Source organism: Monodelphis domestica, chromosome 3 (assembly GCF_027887165.1).
Source record: "Monodelphis domestica isolate mMonDom1 chromosome 3, mMonDom1.pri, whole genome shotgun sequence".
NCBI lineage: Eukaryota > Metazoa > Chordata > Mammalia > Didelphimorphia > Didelphidae > Monodelphis > Monodelphis domestica.
Genome location: NC_077229.1, coordinates 493,333,610 through 493,357,661, shown reverse-complemented (window position 1 = coordinate 493,357,661; position 24,052 = coordinate 493,333,610). Strand labels below are relative to the sequence as shown.

Genomic DNA, 24,052 nt, shown 5'->3' with positions numbered 1-24,052 from the left:
TAGAAATGAGTAACTGGTCGGCTATGGGAGAGGTGGTGGGAGGCGGGGAGGGAAGAAAAGAAAATGATCTTTGTTTCCAATGAATAATGTTTGGAAATGACCAAATAAAATAATGTTAAAAAAAATTAAAAATTTTAAATTAAAAAAAAAAAGAATTTGAGTAACTGGAAAAAATGAGAGGGAACAACATAAGCAAAATTTCAGGAGCTATAGTATATATATATATATATACTATAGCGAGAAAGAGAGAGAGAGAGAGAGAGACTTGGTTTGGCTGGAAGGGGTTTCAAAAGCTAACTGAAGATAACATTATTGATGTAGGTTGTAGAGTGTCTTGACTCAGAAATGATTCACAGCAAACATGCAATAAATATCATTAAGAAACCACAGAACAATGAACAGTTTCGAAACTAAGACTTCTATTCACAACCAACTTCAACTCATATATCCCTAGTCTTGGAGAACTTTTTAAAACTAATTGTTCCTAATGCCGAGTCCATGTTTGTTTTCCACTTATCTGACCAATGTAAATTGTGTCATCTGAGAAGTGGCTATACCTTAATTTCACACTGTGTACCCTACTTCAAGGTGTAACTCACAATCAGTAAATAGAATTAATCATTAAGAGGAATTTATTTATCTTACCTCAAAGGGATTGCAGAGGTCTGGGCTCACAAATGTGTCAGAAACATAAAGGGACATGTCTAACAAGAGTTGTTACTGATGCTCTTCACTTCTTATGAGATGATGTGACCTTTTTCCAAGATGAATTCAAGTCGGCCAGTGGCTACCCTTCATTAAGGGTTAGAGGAGATGATGGCATCCCTGGAATAAGAAAAGAAAATACATGATTGTTTTTCATTGTCATAAGGTAGGGCTCATTCTGGTGGGGAAAAGATTAAGTGACTGCATTATATAGATGACAACCAGCCATTACACTTCACAAAAATGTTATTCATATGGTTGGGGCATAAGAGGATTTAAGACAAAGGTTCTTATCCTCAAGTCTGTGAACTTGTTTTTTTAAAAAAAATTATAATTATATTTTATATAATTGTATAATTGGTGTCATTTGTAGTCCTGTGTATTTACACATTTTAAAGCATTATTTTAAGCCGTCCATAGGCCTCACCAGTCTACCAAAAGGATCTATGACACACAAAAAAGTTAAGAAGCCCTGATTTAAAAACAAGTTCCTTCTTAAAGAGTTGAGATCATGTTTTTTCTTTCCTTTTTGAAATGCAAAATTTATAAAATATATAGTATTCTTTGGCTCTCTCTCCCAGAGGCCAGTTGCTATATCTTCCGTCAATGTACCATAAAGGAGTTATGAAAGGTTGGAATGCCTCTCCTCTGCTATTATGGGCCAGCCCCCACCAGTTGTGCTCTCCCCTTTGTTAGGGGTTGGTGACTAGCACCCCAGTTTCTACTTAACATCAGGCAGCCTTTCCAAAGACATATTTGCTTCAAAGTATAACAGTAAAAAACATACAAACAGTTTCACTGATACCTCCAAGTCATACTTTGCCATATTCAGTGGTGAACTAGGTTCAAAAATTAGATCAGTTCCTCCATTGCATTGGTCTCATCAAGTTCATACCCAGATGTGACAACTGCCATGTTAATCTTTCAGCTGGGCTATGGTCCAGAAGATCCCTCCCAAAGACTATTCCTTGCTCCCTGAGGCACTGATTCAATTGGTTCTTCATTGCCTCTGGAACCCCAGCCTAAATACTGATTCCCAGATTCCTAGAGTTCATTTTCCTGAATGAGATCAGAAAGTCACTAAAGCTGATAGGCCTTTTTAATATCTCTAAAGTCGGTCAGAGAGCCTCACATTCACCATGTGGTCTGCAGATAAGAAGCAGTTATCGAATATCTATGCTCCTCATTCTCTACAAGGCATTTCCTTCCTCATCATCCCAATTTTCCCAGCATCAGTTCTCTAGCATCTTCCGCCATGTGAAGCAGTTGCATCAGCCAAATAAGCTGATGACATGCACCAGATCCCATTTATTTATAACAAAATCCAATCTGCTCATACAATATTAACATCCAAGTAATATGCATATACTTTGGGCAGCTAGGTAGCTCAAATGAATAAGAGCACTGGGCCTCCAGTCAGGAAGACCTGAGTTCAAATGTGACCTCAGACACTTACTAGATGTGTGACCCTAGGCAAGAATCTCTCTTTGCCTTAATCCACTAGAAAAGGAAATGGCAAACAGTTCCAGTATCTTTGCCAAGAAAACCCCATGGATAGTACAGATGTACTATGTACCTTGAGGTCACAAATAGAGACAACTGACCAACAAGAAAAAAAAAAAGAAACAGCATAATCTATACAAAGTTCACTCCATTATTTGTCCATAGTAGTAATAGTGCTTTTGATCAAAATAACTAAAAGACTGTAGAATTATACAAATATTACTTTTCAGATGAATTTGACACACTATACTAAAAAGAAACTAAATTCCTACAGAAGAATTTAAGAAAGAGAAAAATGAATGATAAAAAACATAAATAAGTATGTTTCTGGAAATGCCAAAGTAAAGTTTTATTTTTATCGATTATTTGAAAGGGCATACATCTACACAATAGTTTTCCTTTTTAAAAATGTTTTCCAAATTTCTTACTTTTGCAAAACCAAACTTTTTTATCTACATTCATTTAAATACACTAGAAAGAAACATAAGAGCATTTATAAAAACAATTTTACAAAATGTACAGGATTGAAAATAAATCTAAAACTAAGCACATGCTACTAAAATTGATATAATCTAAAGATTTCCATGATTTCCCACAAGGTAAATCATATAACTAAAACCAAGTTTTGTCAGGCCTCAATTGTCATTATGCTATCCAAAAGGCAAAGCTATCCAAAAAATAAAATATTTTCTCCTCACTTGTGTAATGGAGCAAATATGACAGAAGTTGGAAATAATATTGGACATTTCAGTCAATTATAGGAAACTTCGATGTGTATTTCAACTAGGTCTGTCCCATGTACTAGTTACATATTGATATGGAACTTGTGATGAATAATAAATGTTATTTCTATGTCACAAAAAAAGGAATTCATTCTTATACTTAAAATTAGAGTCCACTGTTTAGATCATGCTAGTAGGTCATGCTCTACGTAGTAGCAAACCATGAGGAGCCTTGGTGAATCCTCTTACAGAGGTGCTCCAATCAAACCATGCCCAAATATCCACTGACTGTTCTGTTGACTCACTGCATTTTGATGAAAGCTTTTTTAATTGGCTGCTGAGCCAGAGCTGAATATGCATTAAAAAGGCACAAACAGACAAAATCTCTTGCTCTCTCTGGCAGCTAAGTGAGGAGGAAGAAATACTGTGTACCTCCAAGTAGAGAGAGGCAGAAAAATATCAGCAGCATGCACTATTCCAACTGTCTCATTGCCTAACCTAGACCACCACGTGGCCACAAATTCATGGTACTTGCTTTTCTTTTTTTGTTTCTGATGTAGCTATTGTTTGCTCATCTTAAATGAATGAATATCAGTGGCAATTAAATAACACTGATATAATACTTTAAGGTTAGCAAAGCATTTTACGTATATTCTTTCTTCAGATACTCAAAACAACCCTATAATATAAATGTTATTATTATCCTCTAGGTAAGGAAACAGGCTAACTAAGATTGAGTGACTTACCCCAGATCACACAAGTAGTAAGTATATAAGGCCATATTTGAACTCAAACATTCTAGACTCTTAAATATAATGTTCTATCCAGAATGCCACCTAGATTTCCCTTTAAAACATCATCTACTATATAGATTTTAATAGAGAAGGCATATTAGTTAGAAGAAATTGTAGCATCATGAAAGCACAAGCTATATTTTTAACTCCCATTATGTTGAAGGTAGGAAAAAAAGACAGTCAAAAGAACTCTTTGAGTTCTTTGGGTTTGAATCTCAGCTTTGCCTTTTGCTACCTATGTGAGGCTAAGCCAGTTCTTTAATCTCTTCAAGTACAAGTTTCCTCAAATCTAAAACAAGATAATTACGTAAGGTGACCTTTAGTCAACTTCAAAATTTAAATATGATGAGTGCAGGGCTGGTAAAGGTAGAGATGGCCTATAATATTTAAAAAATGTATAGACTCAAAGATTAAGAGTTGGATGATACCTGAGAGTTCATCTAGTACAACCCACTCATTTCATGGATGAGGAAATTGGGGTCCAGACACCAGACACAGAAGTAATTTGCCCAAGATCTTATAGATAGTAAGTAGCAAAGGGAAAATTTGAACCCAGAGTTCCTAACTCCAAGAGCAGCATTCTTTGCTTTATATTAATGTCTCCTTAACGCTTGTTTCTCACCAATGGTTATGGTATGTTGATCCCTTTTGTTCAGTACAAAGGCTTGACAATAAGCAAGATCTGACTTCAAATTAAAACCATTATCCATTATCAAGTAATATTCAACAAACAGATAATTAACTCATTTTGTAGTAAGTCCCCAGAACTGAGCAAAATACTAGGAATAAAATGATAAAAATCTGAAAAAGTTCCTACTACACCAAAGAACTTAAGATTCATTTTGGGGAAATAATAAATATACAGTTAAGTAAATACAAAACATGTAAAAAGTGAGTACAAAATAATATGGAGGAAAAGAGAGAAGTACTATCAAGATGAGGATCAGGAAGGGACTTGAATAAGACCTATAACTTTGAACAAACTTTGAAGGGAGTTAAACAAAGTCACTAGTCTGTTAAGGTTTGGACTCTGCCAATGGAATATGGATATGTCCAATTACTTTCCTTCCCCCTCTCACAAACTTCTCTAGTCACCACACCCACTTTCAGCCTTATGGAGAGGGTTTTTGTTTTTTTTTTTTACTTTCTTGAGTGGGAAAACAACTGGGTAGGGCAATGTGACTCAACGATGCCTACTCCCCATCACCAGTTCCTGGGATAAGATAGATCAGTGTTCCCTACTTTGGAAGGATATTCATAAAAAATTGGAAATCTATATCAATAAAATTCTCTTTTAGCTCTTGAAGCCATAGTTGAGGGAAGAACTTCTGCTCTTACATTCAGAAAGAATAGGCCCTTTTTCTCTGTTCCTTTATCTGGCTCTCATTCTCTGCTAGTCACTTTTTCCCTTCCTTCTGCCTTCCCCTTCACAAATAACAAAGGACACAACCAGGAACATTTGTGAAACAGAGTTTTTAAAAAATATTTCATTTTGGACTTCCAGGTAAGCATGGTGGCAGTCTAAACATGACTTATGTACGCCTCCCAGAACACCCCGACAAGGACTACCCCAAAAGAGCTTAAGAATCATTTTCAGAGGAGCAGAGGAGCTGTAAAGTGTGGCGCAGCATTGAAGGTGCGTGGGATTGGGGCTTTACCAGTATATAAGAGGGTGAAAAGACTTCCACCCAAATGTAAGCCGATCCACACTCCCCCACCCCCACCTATAGAGCCAGAGCCAGGACCTGCACATGCCAAGATAAATGAGCAAGGAGCACCTCTTGAGTGAGGAGAGGGCACATCTGCATCCTTGGGAGCTGACTAGGACAGCAGGGGCCCCACCCCTGAAGGTAGCTAGGCAGAAAACCCCAACTCATGAGAGAGCACAGACCTCAGGTGCCCAGAGCCAATGTGCCCACCCGAGCCAGGGAGTGAGCGAGGAGTGCCACTGGAACAAGCAGGGGACACTTCTGGGTCCTTGGGAATTGACTAGGACCACAGGGGACCCACCTCCAAAAGCAGCTAGACCAGAAAACCAGGCGGGCAAAAGACCACAGATCCTGTGCGCCCCTGGGAGGGAGGCACTGAGAAAAGCCACAAAGGACTGCGGAGAACCGAGAGCCTGCCTCTGCTCATTAACTCCATACACAAAGAACCTGCCCAGCTGACTCTGATTTCTGACAAAGAGGGAACGGAAAACATCCAGAAAAAAATGGTTAATTGTGCACAGGAGCCTCAAAATCCCTCCAAACAATCTAAAAAGAAAGCTGTGACCCTCGATAATTTTTATGGAGGAAAAACCCAAGCTACAGGGAAAATACTGGACAAAACTCAAACAAAGGCAAAACCGAAAAAAAAACAAAAAACGGAAATTGTCCACAAGCCCTGGAAGAGTCTCAAATGGAGCTTATCATCAAAAAGATGGAAGCCCTCTGGAAAGAGAAGTGGGAAATGGTTAAAAAAAATTGAAGAAATCATAGCTGAATGCCAAAAGATTAAAGCAGAAAAATCAAAAGATTATGACAGAAAACCAGGCCTTAGGGACCAGAATTGAGCAACTGGGAACCAATGATCTTGCAAAACAGCAAGAATTAATAAAGCAAGTTCAAAAGACTGATACAATAGAAGGAAGCATAAAATATCTCCCTAACAAGGTGACAGAAGATGAAAACAGAGGAAGGAGAGACAATTTAAGAATCATTGGTCTACCTGAAAAGCCAGAAATAAACAGGAACCTTGACACCATACTATAAGAGGTCATCCAAGGAGGCAAAATTGGCATTGAAAGAATACCCTCTACACTAAATCCGCAAAAAAATTGTAATTGCCAAATTCCAGAGCTTTCAAGCTAAGGAGAGAATCCTGCAAGAAGCCAAAAAAGAAACAATTCAGATACAAAGGAGCACCAATCAGGATCACACAAGACCTGGAATCTTCAACACGAAAAGACCTCAAGGCCTAGAACACGATATTCAGAAAGGCAAGAGAACTGGATCTTCAACCAAGAATCATCTATCAATCAAAACTAACTATATACTTCTAGGGGAAAGTATGGGCATTCAACAAAATAGAAGATTTCCAAGTATTTGTAAGGAAAAGACCCAAACTAAGTGGAAAGTTTGAGATCCAAACACAAAGATCAAGATAAACATGAAAAAGTGAATATGAAAGAGGGAAAAGGAGAATTTTTTTCTTTTTTTTATTCAAACTCGCTTCTTTAAGGGCTACAATTAGATCAAATTATATATATTAATATATGGGGAAAATGTTAATTGTAACTCAAAGATGTTTTCATTTTTATAGTAAATAGAAGAATCATTCATAAGAAAAGAATGGGGCATTAAAGACTATAAAATGATATGGGGGGAAAGGGTGAGGGGAATCGATGATGGTACTAAGAGATACTTGAAGAAATAAAATAATCTTTGTCACACAAAGATACACATGGGAAGGGGAGGGGAAGAATACTCTTAGAAGAGGAAGAGGAAGAGAGTGCTAATACGTGATACCCAAATATTACTCTCAGATAAATCAATTCTGAGAGGGAAGAGTATCTAGAACCATTGGGATCTTGAAGTCTATCTTATCCAACAGGGTAAAGAAAAAGGGGAAACTAAAGGGGTCTAGGGGTAGGGAGCTCAAAAAATAAAAAAGGGGAGAGAAGGAGAGGGAGGAGGGTACTTAACAGACCCTAAATAACAAGAAAGGAACAAAAAGGGAGGGGACAGAAAGGGAAGCATATCAAGGTAAGGGAAGAGGGGGATTGACTAAAAGTAAACCACAGGTTTAAAAGGATATAGCACAAGAAGAAAGGTCAGAACTATGAGAGGATATCAAAATGCTAGGGAATTCACAAGTGACAATCATAACTTTGAATGTGAATGGGATGAACACACCCATAAAAGGTAGACAAATAGCAGAATAGATTCGAATCCAAAATCCTACCATATGTTGTCTATAAGAAACACACATGAGGCGAGTAGATACTCACAAGGTCAGAATTAATGGATGGAGCAAGACCTATTGGGCCTCAAATGACAGAAAGAAGGCAGGAGTTGCAATCATGCTATCTGACAAAGCCAAAATAAAAATAGGCCTGATTAAAAGGGATGAGGAAGGTAAATACATCCTGATAAAAGGGAGTATAGATAATGAGGAAATATCAACATGTATGCACCAAATGGTATAGCACCTAAATTTCTAATGGAGAAACTAGTAGAATTCAAGGAGGAAATACATAGTAAAACTGTACTAGTGGGAGACCTGAACCTACCACTATAAAATTTAGATAAATCAAATCAAGAAATAAATAAGACAGAGGTAAAAGAGGTAAATGAAATCTTAGAAAAATTAGAGTTACTAGATATATGGAGAAAAATAGAGACAAAAAGGAATACACCTTCTTTTCAGCAGCACATGACACATTCACGAAGATTGACCATATACTAGGTCATAAAAACATGGCATACAACTGCAGAAAAGCAGAAATAATACATGCAACCTTTTCAAATCATAAGGCAATAAAAATAATGATCAGTAAGGGTACGTGGAGAGCTAAATCAAAAACTAATTGGAAATTAAATAATATGATTCTCCAAAATCGACTAGTTAGAGAACAAATCATAGAAACAATAATTTCATTGAAGAAAATGACAATGATGAGTCATCCTTTCAAACTCTATGAGATGCAGCCAAAGCAGTACCCAGGGAAAAAATTTATATCCTTGAGTTCATATATTAACAGATTAGTGAGGTAGAGATCAATGAATTGGACATGCAAATCAAAAAACTTGAAAGCGAACAAATTAAAAATCCCCAGAAGAAAACCAAATTAGAGATCCTAAAAATTAAGGGAGAAATTAATAAAATTGAAAGTGATAGAACTATTGAACTAATAAATAAGACTAGAAGCTGGTATTTTAAAAAAACAAACAAAATAGACAAAATACTGGTCAATCTAATAAAAAAGAGGAAAGATGAAAATCAAATTAACAGTATTAGGGATGGAAAAGGAGAACTTATCTCCAATGAAGAGGAAATTAAGGCAATCATTAAAAACTATTTTTCCCAATTATATGGCAATAAATATGCCAATCTAGGTAATATGGATGAATATTTAAAAAATATAAATGCCTAGATTAATAGAAGAAGAAATAGAATTCTTAAACAATCCCATATCAGAAAAAGAAATTGAACAGGCCATCAAAGAACTCACAAAGAAAAAATTCCCAGGGCCTGATGGATTCACAAGTGAAGTCTATCAAACATTCAAAGAACAGCTAATTCCAATACTATACAAACTATTTGCCGTAATAAGCAAAGAGGGAGTTCTAACAAATTCATTTTATCACACAAATATGATACTGATCCAAAAGCCAGGCAGGTCAAAAACAGAGAAAGAAAACTACAGACTAATCTTAATGAACATAGATGCAAAAATCTTAAATAGGATACTAGCAAAAAGACTCCAGCAAGTCATCATGAGGGTTATTCACTTTGATCTGGTAGGATTTATACCAGGAATGCAAGGATGATTCAATATCAGGAAAACCATCCACATAATTGACCATATCAACAAGCAAACCAACAAAAATCACATGATTATCTCAATAGATGCAGAAAAAGCCTTTGACAAAATACAACACCCGTTTCTATTAAAAAACACTAGAAAGTATAGGAATAGAAGGGTCTTTCCTAAAAATAATAAACAGTATACATCTAAAACCATCAGCCAACATCATCTGCAATGGGGATAAACTAGATGCATTCCCAATAAGATCAGGAGTGAAACAAGGATGCCCATTATCACCTCTACTATTTAACATTGTACTAGAAACACTAGCAGTAGCAATTAAAGAAGAAAAATAAATTGAAGGCATCAAAATAGGCAAGGGGGAGACCAAGTTATTGCTCTTTGACAATGACATGATGGTCTACTTAAAGAATCCTAGAGATTCAACCAAAAAGCTAATCGAAATAATCAACAACTTTAGCAAAGTTGCAGGATACAAAATAAACCCACACAAGTCATCAGCATTTCTATATATCTCTAACACATCTCAGCAGTAGGAATTAGAAAGAGAAATTCCATTCAAAATCACCTTAGACAATATAAAATACTTAGGAATCTATCTGCCGAGACAAACACAGGAATTATATGAATACAAATACAAAACACTCTCCACACAACTAAACTAGATTTGAGCAATTGGAAAAACATTAACTGCTCATGGGTAGGACAAGCCAATATAATAAAAATGACCATCCTACCCAAACTTATTTGCTTATTTAGTGCCATACCCATTGAACTTCCAAAAATCTTTTTTATTAAACTAGAAAAAACCATAACAAAGTTCACTTGGAAGAACAAAGGATCAAGGATATCCAGGGAAATAATGAAAAAAAAATACAAAGGAAAGGGGCCTTGCAGTCCCAGATCTCAAACTATATTACAAAGCAGCAGTCGTCAAAACAATTTGGTATTGGCTAAGAGACAGAAAGGAGGATCAATGGAATAGACTTGGGATAAGTGACCTCAGCAAGACAGTCTATGAAAAACCCAAAGACCCCAGCTTTTGGGACAAAAATCCACTGTTTAATAAAAACTGCTAGGAAAATTGGAAGACAGTGTGGGAGAGATTAGGTTTGGATCAACACCTCACACCCTACACCAAGATAAACTCAGAATGGGTGAATGACTTGAACGTAAAGAAGGAAACAATAAGTAAATTATGTGAACACGGAATAGTATACATGTCAGACCTTTGGGAAGGGAAAGATTTTAAAGCCAAGCAAGACATAGAAAGAGCGACAAAATGTAAAATAAATAATTTTGACTACATCAAATTAAAAAGCTTTTGTACAAACAAAACCAATGTAAGTAAAATCAGAAGGGAAGCAACAAATTGGAAAACAATCTTCATAACAAAAACCTCTGACAATGGTTTAATTACTCAAATTTTTAAAGAGCTAAATCAATTGTACAAAAAAATCAAGCCATTCTCCAATTGACAAATGGGCAAGGGACATGAATAGGCAGTTTTTGGTTAAAGAAATAAAAACTATTAATAAGCACATGAAAAAGTGTTCTAAATCTCTGATAATCAGAGAGATGCAAATCAAAACAACTCTAAGGTATCACCTCACACCTAGCAGATTGGCTAACATGACAGCTATGGAAAGTAAGGAATGTTGGAGGGGATGTATGTCTTGCTGGTGAAGTTATGAATTGATCCAACCATTTTGGAGGGCAATTTGGAACTATGCCCAAAGGGCAATAAAAGACTGCCTACCTTATTACCCAGCCATAGCATTGCTGGGTTTGTACCTCAAAGAGATAATAAGGAAAAAGACTTGTACAAGAATATTCATAGTTGCACTCTTTGTGGTGGCAAAAAACTGGAAAATGAGGGTCTGCCCTTCAATTGGGGAATGGCTGAACAAATTGTGGTATATGTTGGTGATGGAATACTATTGTGCTCAAAGGAATAATAAAGTGGACGAATTCCATGGGGACTAGAACAACCTCCAGGAAGTGAAGCAGAGCAAAAAGAGCAGAACCAGGAAAACATTGTACACAAAGACTGATACACTGTGGTACAATCGAATGTAATGGACTTCTCCATTGGTGTCAATGCAATGTCCCTGAACAACCTACAGGGAACTATGAGAAAAAACTCTGTCCACAAGCAGAGGACAAACTGTGGGAACAAAAAAAAAATCAAAGAAAGAAAACTGCTGGAATACAGGGGCCAAGGGGATATGATTGGAGATGGAGACTCTAAATGAACATCCTAGCACAAATACCAACAACATGGAAATGGGTTCGGAACAAGGACACATGTGATACTTAGTGGAATTGCGCGTCAGCTATCGTCAGCTATGGGAAGGGTGGCGGGAGGGGAGGGAGGAAAGGAAAATGATTTTTGTATTCAATGAATAATGTTTGAAATTGACCAAATAAAATAATGTTTAAATTTAAACAAAAAATACTTTATTTTTTCCCAATTACACATAAAATTTTTTAAACATTCTCTTTTTGAAATTTTCAGCTCCAAATTCCCTCCCTTTTTTCTTTCCCTACTCACAGAGATGGCAAGCAAAATTTGCTATAATCTACACATGTGCAGTCATGGAAAACATATATCCATATTAGTTATATTGTGAAAGATAACAGACCCCCCAAAAAAAGAAAGTTTTTTAAAGTATGTTTTGATCCGCATTCAGACACATCAGTTCCTTCTCTGGAGGTGGATAGCATTTCTCTTCATAAGTCCTCAATCGGCTTGATCATTGCATTGCTGGGAACAGCGAAGTCATTCACAGTAGATTATTGTATAAAATTGCTGATACTGTGTACAACATACCTCTGACTCTTGTGGTACTAATTAAAATAGAAGGTTTAAACATAAATTTAAAAAATAAGAAAACAGGAATAGAAACTGGCCTTCCATGGAAGGAAGAGAGACAGAAAAGATGGATGGAAAGAGAGAGAGAGAGTCACCATCCTCCTCAGTAAATTTGATCAGTCATAGTCTCTCCCTTTTAGCCCTGGGAGTGTCTACATGATTTAAAATCTTTTATCATGACAGTGGTAGTCAGAGCTACTGTACTAAACTTTTCCTCCATCTTCTCATCAAAGTAGAAATAACAGTCCAAATTTGAGTTACATGTGTTAAAACACCAGAAATCAGTTTCAAAAAATTACACAAAGAGTTACCCCTAATCTGTTTTTCATATCCCTTTTCTGTCCATTCCAACCCAAGGGATTCCATTCTTGCTAGTATCTGTCAGAATATATTGACTCTTCCAGGTAAACATGGCGGCAGTCTAGACACTAGTCTTGTCCTCTCCTCAGCACCCACCAATATAGACTACCTCAAAAGACAAAAAAAAAAACAAATTCATAAGAATGAAGGGACTCTACAGTTGGATGCAGCATTGAAGGTACATGGGATTTCGACATTTCCATTCTATAGAGGAGTGAAAAAGCTCCCACCAAAATGCGAGCTGATCTACCCTCCCCCACCCCACCTACAGAGCCAGAGCCAGAGCCAGCTCATGCCAGAATCAGCGAGTGAGCGAGGGGCACTTCTAGCGGGAGCCAGGGGCCCCTCTAGGTCCTTGGGAGCTGACCAAGACTACCAAAGACCTACCCCTGAGAGCAGCTACACCTGAAACCCCAGCAGGCTAAAGAAGGCAGACTGTGGGCGCTCGCAGGAAGATAGCACAGAGAAAGACAGCAGAAGCTGCGGAGATTCGAAAGCTTGCCTCAGGCAAAATCCTTGCTCCTTAACTCCATACACAGAGAGCCTGCCCATCTCACTTAGATTTCTGACTGAAAAGGGAAGGAAAAACCTCCACAGTGATGACAAATTGTGCCCAGGAACAACAACCTCCCTCCAAGAAAAACAAAAAGAAAGCATTGACCCTGGAAATTTTTTATGGAGGAAAAACCCAGGCTACAGAGGAAAAAGAGGAGGAAATTCAAATAAATGCACCAAAACCTTCCCAAAAAATGGAAATTGTCCATAAGCTCTTGAATAATTTAAATTGGAGCTTATAAAAATGATGGAAGCCTTCTGGCAAGAAAAGTGGGAAATAGTTCAAAGAGAAAATAACAGTTTAAAAGACAAGAACTCCCAATTGGAGAAACAGCTGGAAGCCACGAAAAGCAGGATAGACCAAACTGAAAAGGAAAACCACCCTCTAAAGACCAGAATTAGGCAACTGGAAGCCAATGATCTTGCAGAATACATTTTTCTTTGCAAGGGATAGATTCTAAGAGTTTCATAACAATTCCAAGACACAGAGATGAAAAGGGAAATAATTTCCAGCATTGAGGACAATTTATAAAAGCCATAGAGCCAGAAACAAAACTTATAGCTAAGCATTTCTATCTAATATGCTATTGTTGTTGTTGTTCTTTCGTGTCTTAACTTTTCATGACCCCATTTGGGGTATTCTTGGCAAAGAAACTAGAGTGGTTTGTCGTTTTCTCCTCCAGCTCATTTTACAGATGAAAAAATTCAGGCCAACAAGGTTAAGTGGCTTGCCCAGGGTCACACAACTAGTATATATCTGAGACTGGTTTTGAACTAATGTCTTCCTGATTCCAGGCCTGACATTCTATCCACTCTACCATCTCAGTGCTCTGAAAACCTACCATTACCAACCTCAATCCTAACCACTTCTCAGCAACTCTGTTACTTGTAGGAGTTAGTGATGTGAAAGCCTCTGACCAAGTATCCTTTCTTCAAAATGTAAGCTGTTTCTTCTCAGTTTGATGTTCTTTGGTCTTTGTTGGAGTAGTTATGATTGTGAGAGAGAACTGAGTTGTACTGTTTCCTCTTATTCCATCATTTTGCCAGTCTCCGTATATGGCATTCATAGAAATAAGTAAACCAAGGTCCAGGAAAAAAACTTTAAAACCTTCCTTTTAAAAAATGGATTGATGAGTTGCTATGGCAAAATAAAAATAAAATGATGGAAAAAATGAAAGTGAAGTAAGGTATCTCATTTCTAAAACAATTGTCTTGGAAAATAAGACTAGGAAAGATAATTTAAGAATCACTGGATACCTGAAAGTCATGAACAGAAAGACTGGATATCATATTTCAAGAAATCACCAGTGAAAGCTACACAGATCTGTTAGAACCAGAAGACAAAGTAAAAATAGAAAGAATCTGTGATTCTCTCAAAAAAAAAACCCCTCAAAATTAAAACTACCAGGAACATAGTAGCCAAATCTATGACTTGCAAGTCAAAGAAAAAGTACTAGAAGCAGCCAAAAAGAAAAAGTTCAAACACTGAGGATCCACAATCAGAATCACATGCAATTTAGTAGCTACCGCTGTGTGAATTTAAAGCATGGATTATGGTATTCCAAAAGACAAAATATTCAATCTTACAACTGAGAATAATTTATCCAGCAAAACTAAGAATTTTCTTAAGGTGGGAGAAGATAGATTTTCAATGATATAGATAAAAGATTTCTAAGCATTACTGAATAAAAGACTAGAACTGAGTTTTAAAAATTAAGACTTTTAACACAGGAATCAAGAAAAACATAAAAAATAGTAAATAAAAGTGAGCAATTAGAATGGTCTATGCAGAGATGATGTCCTTATATTCTAATAGGAGGACATGATACAAATGTTCCCGCAGAACTCTGTCATCGGGAATCATAGAGGGAATTAAATGAGAGAACTTGGAAATGGTTCGATTATGTTCTGAAATCTTAAAAGGAGAAAAGGAAGGAAAATGAAATACACTGAGTGAGGGAACTTACTATCTCACTGTGAGCAAGGAGAAGAATATAGAAACAAGGAGGAAGTATGGGGAGGGAGAATATATTACTTAAACCTCAGTTCCATCTGAACCAGTCAAAAGAACTCTAGTTCCTTCCCTACACCAATTATCTCCAATTTAACCTTTCTATACTTTCTTTATACACAGTTGTTTGAATGTTGTCTCACTCATTAGACTTTGAACTCCTTAAGAGCAGAAGCTGTCCTTTGCTTTTCTTTCTATCATCAATCCTTAACACAGTAGCACATAGTAAGTACTTAATGTTTATTAACTGACTGAACGCACACACAAACACACAAAGAACTTAGTATAGAAATAATCCAAATCAATGGCAAAACAGGAGGGAACAAGGATATAGAAGGGGAGGAGGAATAAAAGCCATATGCAAAATAAACTCTAAATTCAAAGAGTGAACCATGAAGAGAGGAAGGAAGGAAGGAAGGAAGGAAGAAAGGAAGGAAGGAAGGAAGGAAGGAAGGAAGGAAGGAAGGAAGGAAGGAAGGAAGGAAGGAAGGAAGGAAGGAAGGAATAGAATAGAATTTTAGAAAATTTAGGAATGACAAACTTCTGTCAATTATTGAATGGAAATAAAAAGGAATATTCATTTATCTCATATATACGTGGTACCATTACAAAACCTGACCATTAGGACATTAAAGCCTCCTGAATACTATATAATTTTATATTTAGAGGGCTTTAATACTTTACTGAATCCATTTTCCCATTGATGTGAGTAACTGAAAGCAATAACAGTTTCCTAAATGAGATCCAATCCACTTACATCATCATCGTCTTTGCCCCTCATCCTGCCTCACCTCCTAATGCCCTTATCTGCTATCTCCAGACACCCAGATTTGTACATCTTGAAAGTATAATGTTCCCTTTTTCCTTTCATATCCAAACAGTTCTCAAGTCCTGTTAATTTTATCCTTATAGCTTCTATCCCCATCAACACCATTAGACTATTATAATAATCTCTTAATTGGACTCCCTGTCTCCAGATTCTTCTCTCCAATCATTACTTTATGGGGTTTTCAAAAGAATTGTTCTTATGTGCAAAATTGATTGTGTCATGCTTTAAAAAAAAAAACCATCAGTATGTTCCTATTTCCTAGAGTAAAATGCAAACATATCAGCCTGGTACTTAGGCTCTTGGTAACCTAGCTTCAGCCAACCACCTCAGCCTTATTTCATATTACTTTCCCTTCCCACATTCTAAATTCCAGTCAAACTGGTCTACTAACTATTTCATGAATAAATGCATATATTCATAAAAACTGTCACACATGCCTGGACAATATTTGGACAATGTTTTAATAGGGTGAAAGTTGACAAAAGAGTATGAACAGTATTTGTTCACAAAACAGTGAAAAACAATGGGGGGGGGAGTGTACCTCACAAGTATTTATAGACCAACCCAGAAAGACAACAACAATAATAAATGTGAAATACAGGAGGCATGTCAACATTTTTTAGACTCATTTTTCGACAACATTTTTAGACTCATCATCATATGGGAAGCTCAGCCTTTTCACTCTTATTTTATATTGTTGCCAGAAATCTTGTATTGTACAATTGTGACTGTTGTACTAATATCTCATGTTCTTGAATAGAAAAACTTATAGTTTTTCTGGCCTAGCCTTTCTCTATACAACAGAGTCCCCCAGTCCTCGTTCCCTTTTCTTGCCTGAAATTCCTTATTTATTCTCTGTCCTTTTCTATAACCTCTTTCTATCTGGATCTTCCATACTAGAAAGCTTCTAGACTAGTCACTTCCAGTTTCCTAGCTGCCTGTTACCTTAGGGGTTGGAAACCCATCAGGTCCACCTGAACAAGACTCTGTCCTTTCTTCCTTTTTTTTTTTAAACCCTTACCTTCCATCTTAGAATCAATACTGTATATTGGCTCCAAGGTAGAAGAGAGGTAAGGACTACGCAATGGGGGTCAAGTGACTTGCCCAGGGTCACACAGCTGAGAAGTGTCTGAGGCTATATTTGAACCTAGGACTTCCCATCTCTAGGCCTGACTCTCAATCCACTGAGCCACCCAGCTGCCCCCTCTGTCCTTCCTGATAAAACACCTAAACAACCCTTGTAACATTCCTGGTTGTATCACTTTTCTTCTCTTTCCTAGTCCTGCTTTGTAAATATTAATTCCTAGCTCCATTTTAAGAGAGGTCATTGGGCGATGCTAGTTTGTTAGCTATCAGTCAATTCCCCAGTTCAGGGAGTTGAAGATTCCCTTCTTTGGAGGCATCTGCCTTTCTCCCAATGTGAGGGGCTCAAAGAACAGAATCACAGAATTTTGGAGTTAGGAGGGACCTCAGCAGCTATTTCCTGTATCCTGCAACTAAAAAGAATCTTCCCTATAACACACCTAACAGATAGTTAGATGTAAGAGGTTTTAATAGCCTCTCGATTGATGACTTCCAAAAAAGGAAGGTCCTGAAGCAGTCCATTCCACCCTGAAGATTTTTTCCAGCATCAAATATCCATTTCCCTTTTTGCAACTCCAGCCCATTGCTCCTACTTTCACCCTTGGGCCAGAGAGAAAAGTCTAATATTTCTTCTTCTTGTCAGCCCTTTCAGATACTTGAAGATGGCTATTATGTACCTTCTGACTCTTCTCTTACCCACACTAAATAGCCCCAGTTTCTTCAATAAATACTCATATAAGAAAGACTCAAGGACCTTCACCTTCCTCGTTGTCCTTTTCTGGGAGTTTGGATTTTTTAAAATGAACTTCAGCCTAGTTACTTGCCTCTCCCATCTCATACTTGTCGCTCTGAATTTTTTTTTTTAATCACATACACTATGATCCAGACAAACTGGTCTTGCTACTGTTGTTCATTCTCAGTCCTACATCTCTAATTTCTGTGCCTTTTCACTTACTGTCCCCAATGCTTTATCCTCTGAATTCTGTCTCCTAAATCGGAATTCTTTTTCTGCTCTACCCACCTTTCTTCCCCTTGCCCAATCCCACCCTTTTTCAGCCTTTTGTGAGTTGTCTTCCCTGATATGAATTTAAATTCCTTGAAGGCAGGGACTGTCTTTCTTTTTACTTTATTTGTATTCCCATTCCCTAGTTCAGTGCTGGACACATAATAAATGTTTAACAATTAACTTGTTGATTTGATTTTAGCTTCAATACTCTCTTAAATGAAAATAATGATTCTTGTGGTACCTGCCTCATAGAATTGTCCTGAGACAAAAAAGAGATGTTTTTATAGCACTTTGTAAACCTAAGACACTGTTTAAATGTCAGTTATTATTATTATAACAAAAAAGTATTTGACACAATAAAATGAAATATAACAGTAAAGGCTCTCTTCTAAAAAGCATTTCCTTTGCAAAACATTATATTTGAAGTATTAAGAGAACAAATTTGGCTTAAGTTACTGAAGCTCTGTCACACCACTTATTAGAATTTTCCTTTAAGTTTATAGTTTAACTATAATGTACAAATTTGTATAAGTTGCTACTTGTACATAAATCAGAAAGAGTTAAAACAGAGAAAGAAAACTATACACCAATCTCCCTAATGAATATTAATGCAAAATTTTCAAACAAAACACCAGCAAGAAAATTACAGCTTTGTATCACAAGAATCTCATACCGTGACCAGGTTGGTTTTATACCAGGAATACAGGGAAGGTCCAATATTAGGGAAAATATCAGCAAAATTGACCAAATCAATAACAAAGTCAACAGAAGCCATATGATTATCTCAGTAGATGCAGGAAAATTCTTTGACAAAATACAATACTCATTCTTTATAAAAACATTAGAAAACACTGGAATAAAAGGAGTTTTCCTTAAAGTGACAAGTAGCATCTCTCTAAAACCATCAGCAAGCTTTATCTGTAATAAGGAAAAACTAGAATCCTTCTAATAAAATCAGAGGTGAAGCCAGAGTGCCCATTATTATCAGCTATTTAATATTGTACTGGAAACACTAGCTATAGCAATAAGAGCAGAAAAAGAAATTGAAGGCATTAGAATAGGCAATGAGAAAACAAAACTATCACTCTTTGCAGATAGTATGCTGGTATATATAAAGAATCCCAGAGAATCAACCCCAAAACTAATAGAAACAATTAACTTCAGCAAAGTTGTAGGATAAAAAATAAACCCACAAAAATCATCAGTATTTTTATTTACCACCAACAAAGTTCCACAGCAAGAGGCAGAAAAAGAAATTTCATTTAAAATAACTGTAGACTCACCTCACACCTAGCAGATTGGCTAAAATGACAGCAAAGGAAAGTAATGAATGCTGAAGGGGATGTGGCAAAGTAGGGACATTAATGCATTGCTGGTGGAGTTGAATTGATCCAACCATTCTGGAGGGCAATTTGGAACTATGCCCAAAGGGCGATAAAGGACTGTCTGCCCTTTGATCTAGCCATAGCACTGCTGGGTTTGTACCCCAAAGAGATAATAAGGAAAAATACTTGTACAAGAATATTCATAGCTGCACTCTTTGTGGTGGCCAAAAATTGGAAAACAAGGGGATGCCCTTCAATTGGGGAATGGCTGAACAAATTGTGGTTTATGTTAGTGATGGAATAGTATTGTGCTCAAAGGAATAATAAAGGGGAGGAGTTCCATGGAGACTGGAACAACCTCCAGGAAGTGATGCAGAGTGAGAGGAGCAGAACCAGGAGAACATTGTAAACAGAGACTGATACACTGTGGTACAATCAAATGTAATGGACTTTTCCATTAGTGGCAATGCTGTGATCCTGAAAAACCTGGAGGAATCTACAAGAAAAACCACTATCCACATTCAGAGGAAAAACTATGAGAGTAAAAATACCGAAGCAAAACAACTGCTTTAATACTTCGGTCGAAGGGATATGGTTGGGGATGTAGACTCTAAATGAACATCCTAGTGTAAACATCAACAACATGGAAATAGATTCTGATCAAAGACACAAGTAATACTCAATGAAATTGTGGGTTGGCTGCAGGAAGGGTGAGTGGAGGAGAGGAAGGGAGGTAAATAATGTGATTATTGTAACCAAGGAATAATGTTCTAAATTGACTAAATAAACTAATTCAAATGGAAAAAAAAAAAGATTTGCAAAGCAAAGAAATAAAATAAAAGAACTGTAGACAATATAAAATACCGAAGGGTATCCTTATAAAATAAACCCAGAAGCTATATAAGCACAATTACAAAACAATTTTCATGCAAATAAAACCAGACTTAAACAACTAGAATAATATTAATTACTCGTGGATAGGCTGAGCCAATATAATAAAAATGACAATCTACCTAAATTATTTTACCTATTCATTGTCATTCCAATCCACCTACCCAAAAAATATTTCCTAGAAGAAAAATAATAAAAAATTCATATGGAAAGGCAAAGGTCAAGAAGATCAAGGGGATTAATGAAAAATATGATGAAAGGCAGCCTAGCCATAACATCTCAAACTATATCATAAAGTAGTCATCATCAAAATATTCTAGTACTAGTAAAGAAATAGAGTAGTGGATTAGATTAGGAAATCTGCACACATAATGGTTAATGATCAATCACATAGTGTTCAATAAACCCAAAGACCAAGCTATACTATTTGACAAAACTGCTGAGAAAATGAAAAAATAATATGGCAGAAACTAGGCATAGATTAACATCTCAATCCATATACCAAGATAATGTTAAAATAGGGACTTGATCTACAAATAAAGGGGAATATCATAAACAAATTAGGGGAATGGGGAAAAAATAACTGTCAGACTTGGGGCCAAGGGAAGTATTTGTGACTAAAAAAAGACCATAACAAAAAATGAAAGGGATAATTTTGATTACATCAAGTTAAAAAGATTTTGTACAAACAAAATAAATGCAACCAAGATTAAAAAGGAAACAACAAATTGGAGGGGAGGAAATTTTATAGCAAGTATCTCTGACAAAGGCCTCATTTATCAAATATATAGAAAAGTCAAATTTATAAGAATATAAAACATTCCCCAATTGATAAATGGTCAAATGATATGAACAGGCTCAGATGAAGAAATTAAAACTATTGTCATATGAAAAAAAATGTTCCAAATTGATTAGAGAAAATACAGATTAAAACAACTCTGAAATACTACCTCACAGCTATACAATTGGCTATTATGATCAAAAAGGAAAATCATAAATGTTGGAGGGGATGTGGAAAAACTGGGACATTAATACACAGTTTGTGGAATTGTGAACTGATACAACCATTCTGGAGAGCAATTTGGAACCATTCCCAATGGATCATAAAACTATGCATACTTTTTGACCCAGCAATACTACTACTGGGTCTGTATCCCAAAGAGTTAGAGACGGGGGGAAAGGGCCTATTTGTACAAAAATATTTTTGGCAGCTCATTTTGAAGTGTCAAAGAATTGGAAACTGAGGAGATGTCCTTCCTTTGGTGAATAGCTGAACAAATTGTGGTATATGGTTGTAATGGAAAGCTGCTGTATCATAAAAAATGACTAATAGGATGAGTTTAGGAAAACCTGGAAAGATTTCTATGAACTGATACAAAGTGAAGTGAGCAGAACCAGGAGAACAGTGTATATATAGTGATAAAAATATTGTAAGGTGATCAATTTTGAAAGACTAAACTATTATTAGCAAAACAAGTTTCCAAGATAACCCCAAACTCATATTTAAAAATGCTAACCACAGCAAAAAAAAAGAAACTGTTAGTATCTGATTGCAGATCAAAATATTAAATCCTTCACTTAATTTCCTTCATGAGTTTTCTAGTGTATATGTGATATGTCTTCTGTTATGACATGAGAAATATGGAATTATGGGTTGCATAAAAGCACTGTATAAGCTGTATCAGACTACCATCTTGGGGTGGAAGGAGAGAGAGAGAATCTGAATCACAAAATGTCTTGTTTCTATATGTAATTGAAAAAAATTAAAGAAAGTTTAAATAATAGTATGAGTTATATTACTTATATAAATGGCACAATATATTAAACTAGAAGTATTAAACATGTGGTCCGTGGATCATCTTGCAGTCTAGCATGCAGACTAAAATGGATCTGGGAAATTTAACAAAATAAATGAAAATACAACAGAATACAGTGTTGATAAGTAGTTTACTAAGTCAATATGTTTCATAGGATCATTGTATATGATTTGGTGGCCCCATTTCTATTTGTATTCGACACTAAGAGTAATAATAATAATAATAAATGTATTCGACACTAATCTATTCAATACTAACCTTAATATGGGGGGGGGGGGGCGTGGAAAGACCAGAAAATATCTTAGCCATTCCCCAGTGGAAAAGTTGTCAAAATATAGGAATAAATAGTTCTCAAAAGAAGAATAGCAAACTACTAATAACCATATGAAAAACTTATCACTAATAAAAGAAATGCATATGAAAAGAACTCTAAGGTTCCCTTTCTTAACCAGCAAATTGGCAAAGATGACAAAATATGGGAATAGTCAGTGTGGGAAATGCTAAGGAAAGTTAGATCTGTTGATTCACCATTGATAGAACTGTGATGTAATCCAAATATCCCAAGAAATAATTTGGATATATAAGTAAATGACTAAAATACTCATACCAGAGATCTTACCATTAGGCTTATATCCCAAGGAGACCAAAGAAAGGTTATACATATTCCAAAGTAAGTATAGTAGCAATTTTTATAGAAGCAGAGGAGTAGAAAAAGTAGAAGTCAGTTGATTGAATAATAGCTAAACAAATTGTGATGTATAAATAAAATAGAATTTTAATGAATATAAGGAATGATGGAGAGAAAAATACAGAGAATCATAGACTGGCTTATATGAGCTGATACAAAGTGAAGTAAGCAGAACCAGGAAAATAATATACATCTGACTACAACATTATAAATGAAAAGAACAATAAGAGCATCAACCAGAGAGGGGGAAAAAAGAGAGAAAGGAGAAAATGCAGTATAATTAAGATCAGCAGCTTATTTCCCCAAAAAGAGAGAAGCAAGTGTAACTTCTTTCTTTGAAGAGGTGGAGACCTATAGATGTTGAATCTTTGCATATATTATCAAATTTAGTTGATATGTTAATTTTTTCAATGAGCTGCTGTTTTCCTTCTTATTCTTTGTTGGAGGGGGATGCCTCTCTGTTTAGGGAAGAGGGAAAGGATATATGAGGACATAAAGATGATGTAAAAAATATAAATAGATAAATATCAATGTGTTCTTATTGATCTAAATATTCTATTTTAGATAATTGTCCACTCTGGTGTGATATGGCTTAGAAAATCAATGAGTAGCCTGTGACAATATTAAATATAGATTTTCTTTTCCATATTCTTCTTATAATACAAGTGGAACTGGACAGTAAAATGAGTGTGAAGTTGTGTGAGGCATATGGGAGAAGATATTTGAATGATCCAAACATAATGTACTTCACCTCTCGGTTATGGTGAATTGACCATGCACTTACCTTACAATAAAGATTTAACACAGTATCTGTAAAGTTGAAATGCTTGAACTAGAAGCACAAAATATAATGCCAAGGACAACCAAGTGAAAACAGAATGTTGCCACTACTGTGATAAAATGTTCTAGGACAGAATTTCTTGATGATTACCAGTGACTTCATAGTATTACTCTGGAGGCATTTTAATTGGTACTAGTCAGCTAGAGTCAAGAAGTGCCTGCATAGGAAATTCATTTTCCTTAAACATTCTGCTTAAGAAAATTATTATGAAATTATTCTACTCTGAGAAGCAGTGGTGAGCTATTGAAAGACTATTCACAGGTTCCATATACACTAAAATATTTATTTATAATAGTATGAATTATAAAGAGCAAGAAACAGTGAATGCCCACCAACTGAGGAATAGCTAAACAAATTACAGTATGATGTAAATGAATAGAACAACAAAAAATAAAAACTGAATATTGTATAATTATAATCTGAGGAAGAAAAACTAGGAAAAGGCATTTCACTTCTTTGCAAAGACAAAACATTGAGTTTATAATACTGTCAGATTTGGTTAATGTGTTGGTTA

General features: G+C 35.9%; 1 protein-coding gene across 1 annotated transcript in view; it reads right to left on the bottom strand.

The window, feature by feature from the left end:
- SCAMP1 (secretory carrier membrane protein 1) overlaps window positions 1-23,596 on the bottom strand; it is a 150,462-nt gene extending 126,866 nt beyond the window's left edge. The window contains exons 1-2 of the mRNA XM_007486437.3: window positions 23,482-23,596; window positions 646-825 (exon numbers count right to left, since the gene is read on the bottom strand). Of these exons, the coding sequence (XP_007486499.1) occupies window positions 646-702 (57 nt within the window). The 5' untranslated portion in view covers window positions 703-825; window positions 23,482-23,596. The remainder of the gene's footprint in view (window positions 1-645; window positions 826-23,481) is intronic.
- Between the last annotated feature and the right edge of the window lie 456 nt (window positions 23,597-24,052).